At 46.1% G+C, this 23,812-nt stretch overlaps 1 protein-coding gene across 2 annotated transcripts in view; it reads right to left on the bottom strand.

Moving 5' to 3' along the window:
- Positions 1–23,812, bottom strand: part of LOC138261372 (heat shock factor protein 3-like) — a 271,372-nt gene that overhangs the window by 49,966 nt on the left and 197,594 nt on the right. For both annotated transcript variants that reach the window (XM_069210255.1, XM_069210265.1), the window contains exon 11: positions 3,303–3,362. In XM_069210255.1, the coding sequence (XP_069066356.1) occupies positions 3,303–3,362 (60 nt within the window). The remainder of the gene's footprint in view (positions 1–3,302; positions 3,363–23,812) is intronic.

The following is a 23,812-nucleotide window of genomic DNA, read 5'->3' as shown; positions in this document are numbered from 1 at the left end:
TTGCTGCGTCTCGCCCATTGGCAACAACCTTAGCGAGTACACCCTGGGTCTCCTCCTGGACCTGTGGCAGCACTTGTGCAACCGTATCCCACAGCATGTGGAATAACAGCAGAAAAGGCATGGAGTGTTCACTGACAAATGCAAGGCTGGCGGAAAAAAACATCGTCTTCCCAAGTGAATCCAACCTTTTGCATTCCCTTTCTGGGGGAGCGGTAGGGAACGCACCTTGGAAAGTAGAGGACTGGACTACCAGCTCTTGGGGTGGGGTGCTGCGTCACAATACATAGGTCCCCAGGTGGGGGTGATGATGGCGGACAATCGTCCTGTTCAGAGGAGCCACCCATGCTGGGTTTGGACCAGGTGCCCAGTAGGACGTCAGTGACGGCATCACTGAAGGGGATCAGGGGTTCTGAGGTGGAAACTCCTGGTTGCAGCACCTCTGTCAAGAGATCAGTCTTGACAGCCACCGAGGGCAGTTGAAGGTCCAGGTCCTCAGCCTCCCCACCTCCGTAGACATGGTAGGGGGAGAAAGAATCCAGTATCCAGAAATGTGTCCAGTCCGCTGGCTTCACCCAAGTCCATACGTCAGCCCATTTCACTTTCATATGGCTAGAATTTTTAAGGGTCCAGGGACCCTTCCCATTGTTCCCCGAGGCCTAGCCTGGTGAAATAGGGCTCAGGATATAAGAAAGTGGGCAAAGCCCCTGCCGGTGCCAGAGTTGGGCGACGCCCATCCAGTTTCATGTCGGGGTCAGAGAGGACAATGGGGAAAGCGCTTCCGGGAGAGTCGGCATCGGGCCGAGGAAGGTATGACCCATGCTGGTCCGGATCCAGGACTGGATCCCTGAGAGCCCATCAGCACGGAGTCCGAAGCTGCCTGCATGGAACCCGATGGGGCCACGTCAGACTCTGTGGGTGCCTAAGCAGAGCCAGAGTGCCCAAAAATGAGGTGCAGGCCTCATGGAATCCCTTAATTTGGGCAAATGATGCTTCGGGATGTGGAGAGTCAGCCCAGGAACAAGTTCCACAGAACAAGGCCTAGAAGGATGATGCTCGCTCCACTGTGGTGTCGGCCGACGGCTCAGGACAAGTCAAAGAGCGCTTCAACTTCTTGGTTTTCTTTTTATGCGTCGACTTCCCGATCACAGCAAGAACTTCGAATGGGATGACACTTTGAACTCTGTGACTAGTCCCGGGACCTTCCTCTTAACTGAGACCTCAACCTGCAAGATGCTGCGTGCCAAGCCACCATCAGCATTAGGGACCACTCCCTCAAAGTGTTCGGGTGGATGGCCCTGCAATCTGCGCAAGACTTCAGGCCGTGATGCCGCTGCACACACCACAAACACAAGAGGTGCAGATCCGTTAGGACATCACCCGATGACAGTATCTGCGAGGCTTGAATCCTGTCCTAGAAAACATCCCTCGACACAGCAGGAGAAAACCTCTTGAAAAATAATTCAACAAAAGTCTAAAAAAAGACCAGTTAAACAACTGAGGGGTAGCTCTCTGCGGATCGGTGCTGACTGGCATGGAAAGAAAAGAAAGGATGTCAGCGCGCCTGGGTGGTACCTGTATAAGGAACACAATGTCATTTCTGGTGCAGACGCTCCAGCCGATGGACACTGAGCCGATCGATGCCACCTACTGGCACGCAGGAGTACAGCTCACGAAAATCTTATGGATCCAGTCTGACACCTAGGGAGAATTCAAAGGTAAGGAATTTGCTGCTACAAGTCAAGAGGTCTAGGGTGACAAAAGCATGATATACTGTTCTTTGCAAGTGTGCTGGAGGAGTCTCCATTGAAACGTATATGGGGCAGGGAACAGCTCTGCCCCTCTCATCCTGGCAGGACAGTCCATCCAGCTAACACCACGTCTTCCTTTGTCTCACTGTCTGGGACGAATACAAAATGTCAACTGCCACTCCACAAGTCATGTGTCACGGGACACAGGTTGCATGCACCAAATAGTTAGGACAAAAAAGGCCACCTTTCTTAAAGTGCCATTTTCAGGATTGTGAGTTAAAATGTGACATTACCATTAAAGAATATTTTAAATTACAATTCCTCTGAAGCCAAACATTTCTACCTGTTCCAAAATAAAGTATACCACTTATTAAACAAATTTGTATGTTAGGACACAAAAAAACGTAAAAGTACATATCCATCTTTTTAAATACAATGCACTCTGCAGAGGGGCAAAATCTGGTCACCCTAATTAATACACCCTTTGACAAGTGCTTCCATTCACCTATCTATATTATCACATTCACAGACTTAAATCAGTGAACAGACAGGTGCTTAAATTGAGGCGGCAGAGGCCACTAGCACTTATTTTTCTGCATCAGTTAATTATCGAGGGAAAGGCACACAAACTGGAAAAACAGAGGAAGTGAATTAAGGAAAAAACGTCATGCAGTGAGAAAGCAGGCGAGAGTGAGATAAAGGAGTTGGGATGTATGGTAGTGGATTTAACACTACCTACCCACAGTATTAGGTGCACTAATGTTTAATTGCACCAACCATGGCTTCGGAGCACAGCCTCAGGCATCAGCACTCTTTTCTTTAAAAAAATAAGCTCTGTAAAAGTCACATTCACTTAAAATATAGACCTATTGGATTTGCCAGTTTATTTTAGAGGAAATTAATAACTAATGTTTGTGTGGCAAGAAAGCTAGTGTTTGTTCAATCATACTTGCTAAACGTTTGGAATGTAATGGCTTCAAAGAACATGTGTAAACATGAAAATCGCCTTTAACAGGGATGATCTGGATTCATTATATCAGATACGATTAAAAGTAGATTTAAAAAACAAAAAACTGTTAAAAAGAATAACAGTTTACTGTGAAAAACCAGCATCAAGAAAACAGAATCACAAGAAAGACAAAGAATGTCAGTCTAACTTCTAAAATCATTTTCAAAGACTAATGAGGCAGTGCTCATTGAAATGCATTTACTTAGTGTGAAAAATGAGCTAAGATATTGGTGATAACACTCAACATTTAAAATAAAAAAAATAAAAAATAAATCAATATACTTTTTAGGAGTCAGGACATTTTCAAATGCGTATTAACGCCCATAAAATATGATAAGTGGGAGGAGACGTTTAGGAATCAATGATGGTTAGTTAACAATATTGCAAATACATTTAATGCACAAACATAAAAACATAATGGCAAGTACTGAGTGGTGATTGTAAAAAAGAAAGGAGTACAACTTGCAAGGGATGACATAAGTGAGCACTGATGGAGAAATCTGTGACAATTACAGCCTAGAAGTATGAACAAATATTCGACTTACACACTCGCCAACTGCGTCTGTTAAACTTGCGTCCAAGGAAGTAAGGTCAGAATTATTTATCTGTAAGAGAAAGGGGTTTAAAAGTTTAACAATATTTAATATATTGTTTACATTAATCAGATGATGCTATGCTGCAATACTCCTTGCACCACAAGGTACTGGAAGAACAAACAATGGAAAAAGCATTATGTTAGAAATGGGGTCTTTGGTTGTCAAAGCAAGCACCCTCACTCTAGTCAGGGTAAATTACACACAATCCAAATTATCCTGTGCCCACCCTCTGGTAGCTTGGCACTGAGCAGTCAGGCTTAACTTAGAAGATAATGTGTAAAGTATTTGTGCAATATATCATACAATAACACAGTATAGCACTACAAAAATACACCACAGTGTTTAGAAAAATATATAATATTTATCTGATAAGATGCAGGTCAAAACGATTAAAATGCAATAAGTATATGTTGAGATATCACTGTAAAAGTGATATAAAGTGTCTTTAGTCTTAAAAACAATAAATGGCTCTTTCAAGAACAAAGTACCTGGTTCCCATTCAAAATCTCCGCAAAGAACCGCAGAGGAGGAGATGCGTGGAATACAAGGAGGTGTGCGCCGATTTCTCAGGCCTACAGGGTGATGCGTTGTTTAGTTTTCACGGAGGGACGGCTGTGTGTCGATTTCCGGTGCTCGGTCGTGGGTCCTCTTCGGGTTGCCGGGTTTTTGGACGCCCCGGGGACGATGCATGGATTTCCAGCACTGATAAGAGGAAGTCACAGGGGTTGCGTCAATCCGGTGGGCGTTGCGTGGAAATTTCTACCACACGGCAGGCGCTGCATCGATTCATCGCTGGAAGTCAGGCTGTGCGTCGATCCAGTGGGCAGTGCGTCAAACTTCCGGTCGCTACGGTGGTGCTGCATTGATTTTCTCATTGCGAAGTCGGGCTGCGTCATTCGAGGTTGCCGTGTGGTGCTTTTTTCACCGCGATGCAGGCTGTGCGTCGATTTTTGCCACACAAGGAGTCCTTCTTGTAGAGATGAAGTCTTTGTGGTCCTGAGACTTCAGGGAAAAGGAGGCAAGCTCTATCCAAGCCCTTGGAGAGCACTTCCCAGCACAGCCACAGTGCAGCAAGGCAACAGTCCTTCACAGAAAGCAATCAGGTGAGACCTTTGGGCAGCCAGGTAGTTCTTCTGGGCAGGTTACAGATTCTGGTTCAGGTTCTCTTCTCCAGGAAATGTCTCAGTTGGTAGGGGCAGAGGCCCTGTTTAAATACCCAAATGTGCCTTTGAAGTGGGGGAGACTTCAAAGAGTGGCTTAGAAGTGCACAAGGTCCCCTTTCAGTTCAATCCTGTCTGCCAGGGTCCCAGTAGGGGGTGTGGCAGTCCTTTGTAAGGGCAGGCTACTGTCCTTTGCATGCAAGTGTCAGGCCCTCCACCTTGCCAGTCCAGGAAGACCCATTCAAAATGCAGATGTATGCAAGTGAGGCTGAGTATCCTGTGTTTGGGGTGTGCCTCCCCTCCAAGGGTCGAGTCCCCAAGACCTTGCTGATCCTCTTCAGCTCTGCAAAAATCTCCAATAGCTCCAGTTGCATTTGCTTGTGCTTGTTGGTGGTCCTCCTGACCACTGACCGGTCTGCAATCCAGCGACCATCGAGGGACAGCTCCTAGGTGACTTCAGGGACTCCTCAGCAGCTCCTGGACTCCTGAGCTGGACTTCATACACCACTGTTGACCAGGATCCTCGCCCACAGAAGGGTGGGCATTGCCTCCTGCTCCACCTGGACACTCCTGCAAGGACTGTACTGTCCCCATCTTTTGCAGATCTTCTTCCAGAATCCATAGTTGGCTTCCATCGGCCTGGTCCTGCTTTTGTAATATTCCATTTACGAGTCCCCATGTTAGCACGCCAGGTAACTTACGTCCGCTCGTCTGGTCGCTGGGGGGTCTTCTAGATACTTACCCCTTGGGGTTCCACTCTCTTCCAGCCCTTGACTATATCTGCTGGTGGGGGAACCTGTTCTCGCATTCAAATTTTTTAGTATATGGTTTGCGCCCCCCCCCTATAGGGCCCTTGCTATTTTATGCTATTTCCTGTTACGTACCAGTGAAAATTTTGCGTGTACTTACCTCTAGAAGGGGGTTTGCATATAGTAATCTAGTTTGGTGTTCCTGTAATAAAATACCTTTATTTTTGCAACACTTTGTGGTTCCCTTCATGTGCGATACGTTACTGTGTGACTACTGTGGTAATGCAAGTGCTTCACACTCCTAGATAAGTCGTGGCTGCTCACCACACCTACCGTTAGAGAGTCCTGGCTACCTAGATACTGTAACACTACCTAATAAGGGTTTCCTGGACCCAATATAAGGTGTAACACCATAGGTGTCTACCACACACTGGGCCAGACTCCTACACCCATTTGGTGCATACTGTTGTATGCCTAATCTGGAATTGACATTTTTCAATGCACTTTACTTGGGGGCATGGCAAGGGTCAGCTCACCATGGTTATTCCCATCCATCCATGAATGCATGTGGTACTTTTATAGTGCAAACCTAGGTGAAAGAAAGCAGGAGTGCTGTACAGGACGAAAGACAGACAGTCAACGCTGAATGTTGAATGGTAAGGTTGAGATTTAAGTGAGGGTAAGTCAAAGGGTTATGGAAATGTTTAGAGTTTGAATGGGACTTCAGTTAGGGTAATGATTAGGCTTAAGATAAAGTATTGAATTAGATTAAGAGTTAGGGCTTGGGTTACGCTGAGGGTTGTGGGAAAGGATAAGATTAAGGTTAGTGTTATCTTAACGGCTGGAATTAGGGTACTACAGGGAGCATTATCAGACTGCTCTGCAGCCTGAGGATGGCCTTGTCCTAACAGCGGGCACGGAGAGAATTCGTAATGAATCATCTCACGTGAGCTTGAGGTCCCCCCAAGCTGCAGCTAGAAAGTTAGCACAAGCTATCTGACACTGTAAGTGCCTCAGTATGAACATATGACTTGAATGCGAGAAGTGGAGTTTAAGAACCAAGATGTTATGTTGGGCTTAGAAACTAAGGACATGTGGACGAAGGGCAAAGCCTGGTCAGACAGTGAACACACCTTCCTGTCTGAGGACAGTCAAATAAGCGAACTGGTTAAAGGAAGTCTAGGTATAATAGGTACAGAAGGGTTGGAGATTAGCTCTCCCAGGAGCAAAGAAACATGTGAATGGAGGGCTGCCCATAATAAAATAGTTATATGCAATTAGGCAATACTGGTCACATTTTCAAGGACATTGTATAATTCAAAAAAGCAATTTGGCATGGAAGAAAGCAAATAATGAGGTAATTAGGAAACTTTAATGATGTTTTGTGTGGCTTCATTATGTCTGCACTTATTTATCCAATGCAGCATCAGATATAAAAGGAAGCCACTGTGCGTGTAGAACAGGGTGAGAAACAGAAAATGTAATGATATATTCTGCTGAATCCATTTTGTGAACAGTGTGTCACAGTAGCTTTTAGTTCTCTAACAAAATACTAAATGAAGCTAAGAATTACTTTTCTGACACTCCTCAGATATAAAGTGTTATCCCTGGCTCATCCTCTGATATCGTCACCATCAGCTTTGAGTGGTAGAAAGATGTTCTTGGTGCAGCTTGGCACCATCTGGCAGTTTCATCTCTGCTGAAGAAGGGAAGGTTAGGGATGGAATGAGATTGGACGCAGACAGTGGTGCCTGGCCCTGAATTAAGCTGAGTCACGACTCATCAGAGCATGCAGATCAGTGCTCATCTGAGGCTTCATTTTGGGCCTAATTATATGCTGGATTGAGCTGGAGCCCTGATCCAGGGCCCTGCCCTATGTGCTGCTGACTGTCGTGCAATGTTTTCTCTCAGGAACTTGAGTTTATGACTGAAATGCACCGAATCCCTTTCCGGCCCACCAGCCCTTCTGGTGAATCATGGCCCACCCTTCCGCGGCGTTTTTTTATAGGGTTGAGCATGCGCTAGCATGCGCTTGCACGATGCTTGGGAGGCACTGTAGAAGTTAGAAAAGGGCTCAGAGCCCTGTCCATGTCACGTCAGTGTCTTTCATTGGTTCGTGGGCTTCCCTTTTAAAATCTGCTTGCTTTCATTAGTGGAAGGCATGCATACGTCATGCCTTTTCCAGTGGTTAGCCCTCCTCGAGCACAGAAACCAAGTACTGAAAACATACAAGACTTGCTGTTTTTGGTCTGGTTTGTGGACCACTTTTTATCTTTTTTCGCAGCGCGATCTCGCTAGGCAGAAGTTGAGCGCTTTGTATGACATCGACCTTGTTACATAGTTAATTGCACTTTTGCCGATAGGTTTCACTACGAGTGAACTGTAGCAGCGTGTTCGTGCTCTTTTTTTTCCATTTAATGAGGCAAGAAAAGTCTGGTTGGGAGTTTACAACTGCTAATAGCTCTAACTTGGGGAAATGCGAGACCCGTTGCATTGAAAATGCTTGTGTTTTCTGAAGCCTCCCACTACTCCAGCCCTTAAGAAAACAAGTGTCGCGCCGCAATAAAAGGGAGCACTAAAATGGGTTCCTGCTTCGGCCCCAGGGGGACAAGTGTGCAGCACCCCAGGTGGACTGGTGAGCGCTGCTGCGATCAGGGTTTGACTCTCGATGGGAGGCACAACATCCAATGTTTCTGTGCAAATAACTTAATCTCACTGTATCTGTGAAGTGCTCTGATACCTTCTTTGGGTTCACGCAATGTATAAAGTAGCACATCGATTTAAGAAAATAAGTTCCAAAACCAAACAGACGAACTCAGTACTTGGGCCTTGGGACACTGATAAGAGCAAACACATGAGGAACAAGCATTGGTAAAGGCAGGAAATAGTGCTAGAGCCAACAGAAACGGAGGAAAAGTGGAAAGCACAGGAACCAATGAAAAGCAATGCAAGCAAGGGATGTAAACCCCTTTTACGATTTGTATTAAATACAATGTATTTCACAAACACAGCGCAAGTGCTGTACAGGGGAAACCTAAAAAGGTGCTTGAAAACTACGGTTTGTCTCTGCAACATTAGGCAGCAAGACTGGAATTACTTTTAGGGCTGCAAGTCATTAGCGTCAATTGGGGGTAGCCCAGGCTAGCTGCTGCTATACCTTTGGTACCCCCTGGCACTGCTACCCCTGGTCTCGGAGATCATAAGGGCAGAGAAATAAACTGGGCTCTACTAACCCCGTCTGATTACTCTAATTTTCTCTGATTTTGCATGAAGAAGGGAGGGTGGCACAGTGATGTATGGGAGACTGTACAGTCCCTGATTGAGAACTTCGGACGTCCACCATTCTGTCTAAAGAAGGTTAAGAATACACGCATATCTAAAACAGCCTTTGTGTGCACTGGTTCAAAAGGACGTACCATTACGTTTATAAAAGGTCGTAGTAAATTTTAAGGAAGGGGTAGTTTAAGGATGGGAGGCGAACTTTTGAAGAATTCCCAAAGATGGGGAGCAAGTTCACTCCCTGGCCTAAAGTGCAGGAACATGAATATGAACGCCGCCAGTATTATCACAGAGAAACAGCATGCACTGGCAAAGATGCACTATGATCTATCTATCTGCCCCTAAACACAATCAAGGTGCAAGAAGCTACTCCAGTGAAGATCACTACCAGTGAGTGTCCAATATTGAACACTTTTGCTACAACTATTTTTGTTTCTGAATTGTTCAATAGCCATTCATTTAAACAAGTTTTGGATTTCGTTTTATTCCACATGGACTCTACGGTTTATACATATTGCTTTTATATGTAATCCATTTGGAAACAGAATGGCCCAATGGATTTCTTCTCTCCAGATGCCTTTTCCCCCTTATTTCCTCTGCATCAGTTTCCTAACATTTGATGATGAATACATATTTTTTGCACCATCATTTCTTGCATCCAAGACCACTATCACTAGCTGCAAAATTCACTCACTTCAGCCTACATTCTTACAAATGTAAAGAGTTTTTCCATCACTTTTTCGGGCATGTAGTAAACACAGTCAACGTTATTAACATTTCTTTGCAGTTTGATGTAATCCACATCATCCACCTGCACCGCTATGTCCTTGGCAATCTTTCTATTGATTGCAACAAAGCCATCCTTCCAACAAACCAGAATAGAACTGTGTTAAGCTTCCTTCATCACAAACATTCAAAATGTGAGCTTTGAAGAGTCAATCAATATGCAATCACCTTTGAAACCACATCATTCTTGCATTTCCTCGTACTTAACATAATTCTCTGCCACACCAACATCCACTACCCATGACAGAAACCTAGGAATCATCCTAGACAACAAGGTCAACATGACAACCCAGGTAAAAGTGGTGACTTCACCTGTTTCCACATCCTGAGGATGCAGTGAAAGATCTTTGAGTAGCTACCAGAGAATACTAAGAAAACTGTCACACAGGCCCTGATAAACAGCAGGCTGGACTAAGGCAACACACTCTAGATAGGAATCACCAAACAGCTCCGCAAGAGGCTCCAAAATGCTGTGGCAAAACCCTTCTTCAACCTACCTCACAGCACCCACACTCTCGTACATTTCTTGTCAATCATGGAACAACAACCCACGTCACATAAGAGCCTCCTCATCGCTTCCTGAGTTCTGCAAGAAGCTGAAGCACTATCTCTTTGAATACTTTCTCCCTAAAAATACCATCAGCAAATGGTTTGCTGTGCTAATGTCACCCTCTTCCCAGCTTTCAGGAACATGCAGAGATGAATTAAAAAAAATAAAAATAAAAAAATAACACTTTTACCACATTTTTGGCATTTTTCTTATTACTATTTTGTGTGATCCAAACCTAGTTCCATTTTGTGGTGAAAACCAGTGGAAAACTCATGGGTGATCCAGGAACGCTAAAGATTTCTTAAAGGTAGACAAAGTTCTGAATTCAGCAAGGGGTTTTGTATGTAGATCCCTCAAGGTTTTCCCACAGAAACTAACTGTTGAAAAAAAAGACATACTGAAAATGGGAAGGACAAAAACCGCTATTTATGACAACCTTTTCATCTATAACTTTGTCACAATGGTTGATTTACAAACGCAATTTACCATAACGTCCACTACACCCTTCGGGTTGTAGGGGTATTTTGGGACCTAGCTCAGCCGGCACCTAGGGAAACCTACCAAACTTGCACATTTTTGTAAATTATATACCTAGGGGAATCCACGATGGGGTGACCTGTGTGGCTCCCCTCAGATTTGTTCCCCCCGAATGACTTGCAAACCTCAAACATTGACAAACAAAAACACATTTTCTTCACATTTATGTGATGCGAGCATTTGTGAAAATTATGGGCGCTGATCAAAGACCAAAGGGAAGGAATGGTTTCTTACCTGTAACTCCAGTTCTCTCGTAGGGGTATTTCCATGATAGTCATAAGCACTGAATAGTTCCGCGCGCCTGCGGGGACCCCGGAGCACTGTTGTGTAGTATATTCTTAAGTGCAATCATCAGCTCCTTGACAAAAAAGGTCTGTGAAAAACACTTAAGAATAACAATGTGCAGCCTATGTGAACAGCTACACAGGCCAAATTGTTAGAAGAAAAAACAGTTGTAGTGTAAATTTCACGTTTAAACCTCTATTTATTCTATAAATACATAAATGAATACATTCTCATATTTTATTTACACCTCTCATGAGAATAAAACAATGTAGGGCAGTGTAGCCCATAGGCTGCCATTATACAGAATGAAAATAGAGCTGTGCCTTTAAGAAAAGTAAAGTCTTCCTGTTTCCCATCATGCACAGCAAAAGGCAGTTGCCTCAGTTCTTTTTTGGAGGCTATTAACCTGACATGAAGAAAAAACAAAACATTTGTTGGAGTACCAACCTCCATAATATTCATGTTCTATGTCAACTCCACCGGGGAGGAGGGAGGGTTGCTTATGACTATCATGGAAATACCCCTACGAGAGAACTGGAGTTACAGGTAAGAAACCATTCCTTCTCTCGTAGGGGATTTCCATGTATAGTCATAAGCACTGAATAGAGTAGCAAGCCCATCCCCATAACCGCGGTGGAGTAGATATAAGAATACTGAGAAAAACATGAATCATGCAAACAAATTCTTGAGCAAAGCCTGTCCAACCTGAGCATCTGCCCTAGCGTCTGTATCAAGGCAGTAATGCTTAGTAAAGGTATGGACCGACCTCCAAGTGGCAGCCTTGCATATTTCTGCCAAAGGGACATTTCTCATCAAGGCTACAGTAGCTGCTTTCCCTCTGGTAGAGTGGGCTTTTGGCCTACCACCAAGGGATTTGTTTGCTAACTGATAACATAACATTATACATGAAACAATCCACCTGGATAAAGATTGTTTAGATGTGCCCAAACCTGTTCTGATTGGGCCATAGTTAATAAAAAGCTGTTGTGATTTTCGTAAGCTTTTTGTCCTGTCCAAGTAAAATTTCAATACTCTCTTTACATCCAGAGAGTGCAGAGTTCTTTCAGCAGGAGTAGCTGGATTCTGAAAGAAAGTTGGTAATGAAATTGTTTGGTTCACATGGAAGTCGGAGACTACCTTAGGTAGAAATTTTGGATGAGTTCTCATTACCACTTTTGCAGAATGAAAAACCGTGTAGGGTTCCTGAGCGCAAAGGGTCTGGATTTCGCTGACCCTACGCGCTGAAGTGATTGCCACCAGAAAAGCAGCTTTCCATGTGAGATGCTGCAGCGATGCCTTGTGTATCGGCTCGAATGGCGGCAGCATCAGACGTGATAAGACAACGTTCAGTTCCCATGGAGGAGAAGGCTTTCTAATGGGAGGAAAAACCTTCTTTAAACCTTCTAGGAAATCCTTAATAATCGGAATCCGAAAAAAGGAAGTTTGTGAAGGACTCTTTCTGTATGCTGTTATCGCCGCCAAGTGAACTTTTATTGACGACAGTTGTAAGCCCGATTTTGCCAAACTTAACAAGTATGGCAAGATAGATTGTTCTCCACAGGAAACCGGGTCAATGTTGTTGTGTAAACACCAAATGCAGAATCTCTTCCACTTGCTTGCATAGGCTGATCGTGTGGAAGGGCGTTTTGCTTCCTTCAGAATTTCCATACAGTCCTGAGGTAGGTTCAAGTGTCCATATTGCACTAGCTCAGGAGCCATGCTGCCAAACTCAACGATGAGGGGTTGGGATGAGATATCTGCCCTCTGAACTTCGTGAGAAGGTCCGGACGATATGGTAGCCTGATGTGTGGTTTGAGTGACCGGTGAAGAAGGTCTGGGAACCACCACTGGCGTGGCCACTCCGGAGCAATTAGGATCATTTTGGTCTGAGCATTGGACAGCTTCTGGAGGACCGCCGGAATCAGGGGAAGCGGTGGAAAGGCGTAAAGAAATGCTCCTGACCAGCTTATCCACAGGGCATTCCCCAGTGTCCCTGGATGGTAATATCTGGAGGCGAAGTTTTGGCATTTTTTGTTTTCTGGGGTTGCGAATAGGTCTGTAGAGGGGGAACCCCAGAGTGCGAAAATGGAATGAACGACGTCGTCGTGTAGTACCCATTCGTGGTTCTCGTTCATTACCCGACTGAGGGCATCCGCTTGAACATTCTGGATGCCGGGCAGGTGAGTTGCCACTAGCGACAGGTTCCTGGCTAGAAGCCAATGCCAGATTGTCTGAGCCTCTCTGGATAAAATTCTGGACCTGGTGCCTCCTTGTTTGTTCACGTAGTACATAGTGGCCACGTTGTCTGTCTGAAGAAGGAGAGTTTCCGTTCTCAGAGAGGGAAGGAAGGCTTTGAGCGCAAGGTGGACTGCGCGAAGTTCCAGCAGGTTGATGTGATAGAGACTCTCTCTCTGTGACCACTCGCCTTGGACTCGAAGATGTTCCATGTGCGCCCCCCATCCGAGCAGTGACGCATCTGTTACGATGGTTTGAGATGGAGGTCGTTGTTGGAACGGAATCCCCACCAAGAGATTGCTGGGTAAACACCACCACTTGAGGGATTGTAGGGTGTGAGGAGAAAGCAGGACTTTGTTCTCCCAATCGTCCCTCAGTTGACACCACTGATCCTCTAGATTTTCCTGCAATGGTCTCATATGGAGGCGAGCATTGGGAACCAGATGGATACAAGACGCCATCGAGCCCAGTAGAGAAGCTATTATTCTTGCAGTGGCTTGAGGTCTTTCCTGCAGTTGTTTGCACTTTTGGAGAATCGATAACCGTCGTTCCTCCGAAGGAAACACCTTTCCTAGCCTGGTATCTACAATGGCCCCTAAGTAATGCAACCTCTGAACAGGTGTTGCTGTAGATTTCAGAAGATTGACTTGAAGACCAAGTTTTTGTAGCAGTTGTAGAGTCCATTTGAAATGCTGCTGTGCCTCGAGATAGCTGGAGGCCTTTATGAGCCAATCGTCTAGATAGGGATAGACGAATATTCGCTGTTTCCTCAAGTGGGCGGCTACTACCGCCATGCATTTGGAAAAAGTTCTTGGCGCTGATTTTAGGCCGAACGGTAGAACTGCAAATTGGTAATGGCGTTTTCCGACGGTGAACCTTAGGAATTTTCGATGTTTCTTGGTTACTGGGATATGAAAGTAAGCGTTGCAAAGATCTATCGCACATAGCCAGTCGCCCTGACGTAGATGTGGGTAAATTTGGTGTAAGGCTAACATCCTGAATTTTTCTTTGCGAATCCATTTGTTTGCTGTCCTCAGATCTAAGATGGGACGAAACTCTTGTTTGTCTTTTTTCGGTACAAGGAAATATCTCGAATAAATCCCCTTCCCTTGTTGGCTGATGGGAACGGGTTCTATGGCTCTTTTTTGCAATAGGATATTGACCTCTAACTGCAGAGCTTCGAGATGGTGGTTGGCTGTTTTGGGTGGAACAGATGGTGGAGAACTGGTGAATCTGAGAGCGTAACCATGTCTCACAATATTCAATACCCAGGCGTCTGTTGTGATGCGTAGCCACTCGTCCAGATGATTTGAGATACTTCCCCCTACCGGAGTGGATAACGGAGGAGGGGGAAGCAAAGATTCAGGGCTTAGACGTGGGAGCTTGTCGAGGTGTCTGGGTCTGAGGTGTTGAACGACCCCTTGTCGACCTTCTGGAGAAGCCCCTCTAATGCTGCTGCTGCTGCTGCTGTTGCTGAGGGCGTGAAGACGACCAATGTGGAGCCTGATACCTGTGGGTGAACAGTCTTCTTTGATATGGGCGGAATCCTTTTCGCTGTTCTTTAGGTCGCTCCATGCCTACCGCTTTCTGGGTATCCAGCTCCGACTTCATTCTGGCCATCTCATCATCGGCATGAGAGCCGAACAAAGTGGAGCCTGAGAAAGGCAGGTTCTGTATCCTCTGCTGTGCTTCGGGTTTAAGCGACGTAAGCCGCAGCCATGCATGTCTCCTGAGCGCTATACCATGAGCATAGTTATGTGCGGATAGTGTTGAAGAATCCGCCGCAGCACTTATAATCTGGTTAGAAACCATAGCTCCCTCGCTCACGACCTCTAGGAAATCTTCCCTTTTGTCCCTAGGGAGATGCTCCGCGAACTGCAGTATAGAGTCCCAGAGGGATCGATCATATCTCCCTAATAAAGCAGTGGCACTGGCTGCTTTCATGGTGATAGATGCCGTCGAGCATACTTTTCTTCCTGCAGCATCGATCTTTCTGCTCTCTTTGTCTGGGGGAGCAGAGGAAGACGGTGACGTCGAATGCGATTTCTTCGCTGCCACTATAACTACCGAGTCTGGTACTGGGTCCGACCTCAAGAATAGAGGATCTTGCTCTGGTGGACGGTACTTTTTAATGAGTCTGGAAGGAGCAGACTTTGTTGTAGCCGGCGTGAGAAAAATGTCCATTGCTGGCTCAATAAGACCCGGAACCAGTGGAAGTAAAGGTCGTGAAGATGTCCTTTGATGCAAGGTCTCAAAGATCACTGATGTCGATGGGGCCGGAGCTGCTAGCGGGATATTCAGCTTGGTTGCCCCTCTCACGAAGACCTCCTGAAATGTGTTGACATCATCTATGGGAGACACTCTTGGGGACGGTGAGTCCGATAAGGTTGGAGAGTAGTCTCGTGTGGACGATGAAGAATGTCCATGATGTGATTCCTGACGACGGTGCCTAGGAGGTAGATGTACGCCTCGAGGAATAACCAGAACGCCCTGCAGATCGCGTTGGAGTCCTCGGAACAGGTTCTGGAGGAGGCGCCGGAAGAGGAGCCGTAGGTGTTACCGGCGTCTGTGGTAACGGCGACTGCCTTTGCGAGAGCTGTGGTGATGCTGGAAGTAGGATAAGCGAGGCCGAGGATTCCGAGGTTGTATAAACCCTTCTAGGCCTCTTAGATGGTCTTCTCGACGTCGAAGCACTCCTCGACGTCGAACTGCGGTGACGCCGAGTGCCTCTAGACGTCGACTCGTCTCGCCGCTGAGAACCTCTCGACGACGAACCTCGACGTCGGTGCAGTGACGGTGAACGCCTCCGACGGCAAACACTCTCTCTCGACGGCGATCTCCCTCGCCGTGTCGACGGCGAGCCCGACTCGGATCTCCTTGGCGTGGACTGTGTTCGCCGTGTCGACGGCGACCCAGATCCTCTCGACGTCGGGTGTCTTCGCCGCCTCGACGGCGAAATAGCTGTCGACGGCGAACGATGTCTTTTTCTCGACGGCGAACATGTTGGCGCCGTTCCCTGCTTCGACGTCGACGCTCTCGACGTCGTCGGAGATCTATGTCGTTTTTCAGCAGGTCTGGAAGGAGTCATGGAGGAAACAGGTTGAGCCCTGGTAGAAGTCTGACCTTCTCCTCGCTCTGTAGTGGAATGGCCACTTTTTCTCCTGTCCTCTCTCGCCTGAAGTCGGATCTTCTCTCTATCACGAAGGGTTCTTCTAGAGAAGGTTTTACAAATGTCACACGACTCCGGTTTGTGGCTGGACGGAAGACAAATTATACAGACCCTATGTGGATCTGTTTTAGCCTTCTTTCTTCCACAAGAAGGACATTTATCAAAAAGTGAAGGCATTTCTAACTAGAAAAACCTCAAAATTCTGTCAGAATTTAACAGAAATCAGTAGAAAATGATCACTCAAAGGTAAAAACGTCGAGTGAAAATGAAATTCAGAAGATATTTCAATGAATTTCCGTCACAAAAGTTTTTGTGAGGTAGAGCTCAATGCTTCAGGGTCCTGTCAGCAGGAGCCGGAAAAAAGAACTGAGGCAACTGCCTTTTGCTGTGCATGATGGGAAACAGGAAGACTTTACTTTTCTTAAAGGCACAGCTCTATTTTCATTCTGTATAATGGCAGCCTATGGGCTACACTGCCCTACATTGTTTTATTCTCATGAGAGGTGTAAATAAAATATGAGAATGTATTTATTTATGTATTTATAGAATAAATAGAGGTTTAAACGTGAAATTTACACTACAACTGTTTTTTCTTCTAACAATTTGGCCTGTGTAGCTGTTCACATAGGCTGCACATTGTTATTCTTAAGTGTTTTTCACAGACCTTTTTTGTCAAGGAGCTGATGATTGCACTTAAGAATATACTACACAACAGTGCTCCGGGGTCCCCGCAGGCGCGCGGAACTATTCAGTGCTTATGACTATACATGGAAATCCCCTACGAGAGAAGTACTCTAAACTGATAGTGGCAACCGGCTACCTCACACTGAAGAAATTTGCGATTTTTTTTATGGATTATAATGCAGAAATATGCATCTTTGAGATTCAATGACGCGTGTATCCATTGCTCATTAATAAGGGTAGCCCTTCCTTCAGTATGAGCATGGATTGAAGATGTCTTGACCGAAAGGAGAAATTATTTCAGACCTAGATGGATGGCTCTTCACTTCAAAAGGATGATAACATTATTGTTTCTTTGATCAAGACCACGGAGTTTGAAGATGGCCCATATGAGCATCCATCCTAGTAGAGAAGCATCTGTCATTATAGTTTGAGTGGTATGTCCTAGTGAAAAGGAACTCCTTTCAGCAAAGTGGACGCTTTTTATCACCAAGGGAATGACTGGATCGCTTGCTGGGTTAAACTTATCTTATTTTTTCCAACTTCTTGACTTCTGGCTCCACTTACCTTCCAGGAATTGCTGCATCAGTCTCATATGGAGTCTTGCATTTGGTCTCAGAAAGATGCATGATGCCACTGATCGCAGCAATGAAGAAACTTGAAACCTACTGCATGGGGAGTTCTTTTCATTAACTGACATTTTTGTTGGATAGATAAGAGTCTCCTCCGAGAGAAACACTTCTGCAACAGTGGTGTATAAAGTTGGTCCCAAATAGTGAATCATTTGTTCTAGAATGACCGCTGATCTCTGAAAATTGTTTTTCAAACCTAGCTTTTGTAGGGTGTTTGCTGCTGTCTGCAAATGCTCCTTTGCTACAACTAAAGATGATGCCAGTTGTTCAGATAAGAGTATACAGAGTTTGGCTACTGTAGATGAGCCGCGACTACTGCCATACCCTTTGTAAAAGTGTGAAGGGCTGACTTGAAGCTGAAGGGAAGTTCTTTGAAAAGGTAGTGCTGACTCTCCACAATTATTCTTATGAACTTTCTGTGTTTATTATCAGTATATATAAAGAGGAACCTTGCAAGTCTATTGCACACATTCAGATTCCTTGGCATAACTGAGGATGTATTTGGTATAACGCCAAGATCCTGAACCTTTTTTTCTTTATCCATTTGCATGTGAATTTCAGGTCGACAATGGGTCTGAATTATCTTTTTGGACCTTTCTTCTGCACCAAAAAATAACTGAAAGAAATTCCCTTTCCTTTTTGATAAGCCACAGTTAGGGGACATTAAAAAAAGTGAAGGCATTTTTGACCGGAAAATATGTACAATTCCTATCAGAAAGAAACTGGATTATCACTCTAGCCTCAAAGGATTTCAAATGAAATATTTTGAAAAGTTTTCAAAAATATATTTTTTCAAAAATTAAGCCAGAAAAGGCTTAGCTCAGTACTGGAGAATCCTGCTGACCAGAAACTGACCTAAATTTCACCTCTGGTGCATGATGGGACACTAGAACAAGGGTGAACCCTTAGAAGATTCAGTGTCAGTTTAATACTCTAGCTGCTAGGTCTAGGTTTTACAATTGGCCGGCATATCCTTTAGTTTTTCCATTTTAAAAAGAGGTTTGGGGAAGATATTTCCAATGACAAATGTATTTCCGAAACTGAACAATCAGAAAATAATTATATACATCTCAAAGTGCTGCGTAGGCGGACAATTCAGTGCTGATGACTATTGATGATAATCCCCTGGAAGAGAAAGAAAATAAAATCCTGGAGGTGAATTTCTTCTCCATTAGTGCTTGGAATGCGGTCCAACGGGGTACTTGATATCATTACTGATCAACACGGCCAGGACTCATTGCATAATCTGTGTGAGTGGGGGAACCTGCTTAGTTGAGTTAAATTACCTGGAACTCTAATTCTCTTCTAGGAGAAACGTCTTCAAAATAAAAAGAAACCCCACCTACCTCCCTGGATGTAGGAAGCTGCTCTTTAGAAAGTGGACCAAAATAATGTACACTGTGCAAACATTCCAAGCAATCCCCAGAGGTATCACAGAGGCACAAATTACATCCCAAATGCTCTTTTTTTGGGTAGTGTGGTCAAGCAGTTAGGCATATCTGAGGGTAGTGCTAAGCATGCAAGGCACCAAACTCATACAGTAAGTGAGAGAGACACTCAAAGAAATCTGAAACAAATTTATAAAAAATAACACATACTTGTATATAAAATGTGATATCAAGATCAAGGAATCAGGTGAGTACTTTTCAAGTTATGAATTTTTACAGTTTTCAAAAGCTGACACTTGCTGCACTTTTTGGAGCTGTAATGTTATCCTGTTTGGGAAAAAACAGAATGAACACTGGTACTTAGCAACAACTTACAGGACCAATCTTCTGGAGTTAAGGTAAGTACATGGCCAGACCCAAATCAGCAGCAACAGTTCACTTCGGGAGGCACTGGGGCATCAGGGTGCAGAGGTGTTTTTCAGCGTCGGGTGCCCAATGGTTATCCTTTGACGGACAAACATGTACTTCATGGGGGGACTTAGGGATGACCAACAGGACTGTTCTTCTGAAGTTAAGATAAGTATGGGGCAAGGACCAAGCAGCACCAACAGTTCACTTCGGGAGGCACTGAGGCGTTCGGGTGCAGAGATGCTTTTCAGCCTCTGGTGCCCAATGTTATCCTACGGGAGAAAAACAGACACTGCATACGGGCACTCAGCAACGACTTACAGAACTGTTCTTCTGCACTTGAGGTGAGTATGAGGCAAGGTCCTAGGCTACACCAACAGGTGACCTCCGTGAGCTCTGGTGCGTCTGGGTGCAGGGGCATCAGGTGTCCCATTCAAGTCAATGAGGATCAGTTCCGGTTACAAAGTCACTGCAGGGATGGACTGGAAGGACAGTCCAGGGGAACCCATAGGGGGGCTCAACCCCTGAGGTCCTCAGGCACGTGGGGACATAGTCAGTCCACTCCTCCTCGGGCTGTAGAGCGCGGGTGCAGGGGTGTCTCTTGGCTTCAGGTCCAGCACTAGAGTCCTTTGCAGTTGCAGTGGGGCCTGCAGAAACCCTCTGCATGCTTGGACTGGGGGCCTAGTTAGACCAAGTCAACAAGGGGGCTCAGGTCTCACAAGCTGGGGAGACATGGGGACAACGTTGGGTATCTTCTCCTGGGTCCGGGGCGAAAAGGTGCAGAGGTATCCTAGGGCATCGGGTCATTGTATCCTGGTTACTCGCTGTTGCTGGGGGGGAGGGGGTCAGCAGAAACACTCTACAGACTCTGTCTTGAAGTCCACAGTGGGGAAACACTGGGTGGGCTTCACCTCTGGAGGGTCTGGGGACCATGCTGACAAAGTTGGCCCACTTCAACACAGGCTGGTGCATCTGGGTGCAGTGGTGATATCCAGCATATGGTTTCAAGTGGCCTGGTCCTCTCAGTTCTTTCTTGAGTGCCTGCAGATGCAGGGGAGCAGCACCTCCACTCCAAGGGAGTTCTTCTTGGCAATTTGTGAAACACTGGCAGCTCTATCCTTTTCTTGGAGGCAGCAAGTGTCAGGACAGGTCGGTTGTTCCTCAAGGGTCAGATGCAGCAGGCAAGCTGGCAGGTTTTGTGTCAAGTCAGTCATGCTCCTCGGTTCTCGGGTTCAGCAGTCTACTTCTCGTTTTGTGTTCAGCGCATATCTGAGATTCTGGTATCAGGGGGTTTCCTAACTACTCAATTTAAGGGGTGTTAAGTGGAGTGAAGGGTAGTAGCCAATGGACAACTTACCCTGGGGGTCACTACACCCCCTAGAAGACCACTTCCTGTGGGGAATGGCCATCACCACAACCATAGTCCCTGTAAGGAAATGTCTTCCTTGGCATGGTTACCCCCTGACATTTTGCGTTTTGTTGATGACAGTTATGATTGAAAGTGTGCTGGGACCCTGCTAACCAGGCCCCAGCACCAGTGTTCTTTCCCTAAACGGTACCTTTGTTCCCACAATTGGCACAGCCCTGGCACACAGATAAGTCCTTTTTAAATGGTACTCCTGGTACCAAAGGCCCTTCTGCCAGCCTGCCACAACCAGACGAGTTTCTGGCCACATGGGGTGAGTGCCTTTGTCACTCTGTGGCCAGGAACAAAGCCTGTACTGGGTGCAGGTGCTTCTCACTTCCCTCTGCAGGAACTGTAACTCCTGGCAGTGAGCCTCAAAGGCTCATGCCTTTTGTTACAGCACCCCAGGGCATCCCAGCTAGTGGAGATGCCCACCTCTCAGGCCACTGCCCCCACTTTTGGCGGCAAGGCAGGAGAGGATAGTGTGAAAAACAAGAAGTCGCCGCCCACCTGTCAGGACAGTCCCTAGGTGTCCCGAGCTGAGGTGACCACTGCCATTAGAAATCCTCCATCTTGAGATTGGAGGATTCCCCCAACAGGATTAGGTATGTGCCCCCCTCCCCTCAGGGAGGAGGCACAAAGAGGGTGCACCCACCCTCCAGGACAGTAGCTATTGGCTTCTGCCCTCTTGACCTAAACACACCCCTATATTTAGTATTTAGGGGCGACCCTGTACCCAGGAAATCAGATTCCTGCAACCTACACAAAGATGGACTGTTGACCTGAAAGCCCTACAGAGACTGAGACAACAACTGACTTGGCCCCAGCCCTACCGGCCTGTCTCCAGACTCAAAGAACCTGCATAGCGACGCATCAGACAGGGACCAGCGACTTCTGAAGACTCAGAGGACTGCCCTGAATCAGAAGGAGAAAAACTCCTGAGAACAGCGGCACTGTTCAAAAACAGCAACATCTTTGCAACAAAGAAGCAACTTTTAAAGAACTTACTCTTCCCGCCGGAAGCGTGAGACTTCACACTTTGCACCAGACGCCCCTGGCTCGAAATCCAGAGAACCAACACTGCAGAGAGGACTCCCAGGCGACTGCGATGATGTGAGTAATCATAGATGACCCCCCCCCCTGCAACCCCACAGCGACGCCTGCAGACAGGATCCAGAAGATCCCCCTAACCGCGACTGCTTGGTAACAAGCAACCCGACGCCTGGACCAAGAACTGCACCCACAGCCCCCAGGACAGAGAGGAACCAACCTCCAGTGCAGGAGTGACCAGCAGGCTGCCCTCTTCCTAGCCCAGTCAGTGGCTAGCCCGAGAAGCCCCCGTGCCTTGCCTGCATCGCCTAAGTGACCCCCGGGTCCCTCTGTTGCTTTCAATAGCAAACCAGACGCCAACTTTTCACACTGCACCCGGCCGCCCCTGTGTCGCAGAGGGTGTGTTTTGTGTGTCTGTCTGTGTCCCCCCCAGTGCTCTACAAAACACCCCTGGTCTGCTCCCTGAGGACACAGGTACTTACCTGCCAGGAGACCGGAACCGGAGCACCCCTGTTCTCCATAGGCGCCTATGTGTTTCTGCACCTGACCCACTCTGTGTTGCTGGTGCGTGACTTTGGGGTTGCCTTGAACTCCCAACGGTGGGCTGCCTAAGCCCAAGAGACTGAACTTGTAAGTGCTTTACTTACCTCAGAAACTTAACCATACTTACATCCCCAAGGAACTGTTGATTTTTGCAGTGTGGCCACTTTTAAAAAGCTTAGTGTGTACTACTGCTTTAATTCAAAGTTCCTTACTTACCTGTGTGGTGTACCTTGCAGTTTATGTATTTACTTCAAATCCTGAACTTTGTGGTTCTAAAATAAATTAAGAAAATATATTTTTCTCTATATAAAAACTATTGGCCTGGAGTTAAGTCTTTGGGTGTGTTTTCCACATTTATTGCCTGATGGGACACAACAAATGCTTAACACTACCCTCTGATAAGCATACTGCTCGACCACACCATCACAAAATAGAGCATTTGAATTATCTAATTTTGCCACTATCAACCTCTAAGGGGAACCCTTGGACTCTGTGCACACTATCTCTCACTTTGAGATAGTATATATAGAGCCAACTTTTACCGTGGCTGCAGCAAAAGGCTGGAATTCGCTTCCTCTGAATTTTAGGAAAGAACCCAGCTACCTAAGGTTTAGGAAACTGGTCAAAACATGGCTCTTTCCTCGTTAGCCTCTGTTTTTGGGCATCTCCCCTTTTTTCTCTCTTTTTCTCCTCTTGTCCGTTTCTCTGGACGGTTTCTTGCCGTTTCCTTACCTTCTATGCTAGTGCTTCGATGCTCTTCGTGAACCGAAATGCGCTTTATAAATCTAACATACATACATACATAAATACAATCCCTAAATTCCACCACATGCAAGATGGCGGATTAGCTAAAGTGTCCACTTCAGGCAGGCCAACCTAGGGGTCTGTCCATCCTGGAAGGGTGCCACGCCTCCTGCATATCTAATTTCCCACTTGTCCAGGTGCCTGTTGGGCCCTGAGGAAGGGGGTTGGCAGCTGTCTCTGAGGAAAGCCAGATCTGCATACCAAAGGCGGTGGGCTCTTTGAAGCTCCTGCCTTGGAAGGCAGGTCATCCTGTGTGGTGGAGTGTCTAACACACAGCCTGAAAAGGCTTTTGTTTTCTGACCTCCTGAGAGTGGAGGCTCTCACCTTGGGAGGGCAGATTTGTGTCTGTTGGTGGCAGCTGGCTAGAACCGGTCATTGAACTCACCAGCAGTTAGTAGGTTATTCAGGGGGCACCTCTAACATGCCCACTGGATGCATTTATTCATAAATCCATCACTGGAATTAGTGAGGGTTTGCGAATAAGATGTTTGATACCAAACATCCCAATGTTCAGAGAAGCCATCATGTGGCTGAGGAACTCTTAGTGACCAGTGCCCAGCACATGTATTTCAAATGGCTTCCCTGCATACTATTAGCTGAGAATTGACAAAGACAAATTAGGGGCATGTTTGCTCATGCATATATGCCCTTACTAGCAATACAATGCACCCGGGCACAGGGCTGAAGACCTGGTGTGGGGATGACTTACAGATATTACAAGCACTGTTTTTTGGGGACGTGTTTTCAATTTTGGGAGCACCTTGTCACGCAACCTGCAATGGCAGTCTGCATGAGTTT

This window comes from Pleurodeles waltl, chromosome 2_1, assembly GCF_031143425.1.
Source record: "Pleurodeles waltl isolate 20211129_DDA chromosome 2_1, aPleWal1.hap1.20221129, whole genome shotgun sequence".
NCBI lineage: Eukaryota > Metazoa > Chordata > Amphibia > Caudata > Salamandridae > Pleurodeles > Pleurodeles waltl.
This window is presented reverse-complemented; position numbering and strand designations above follow the sequence as displayed.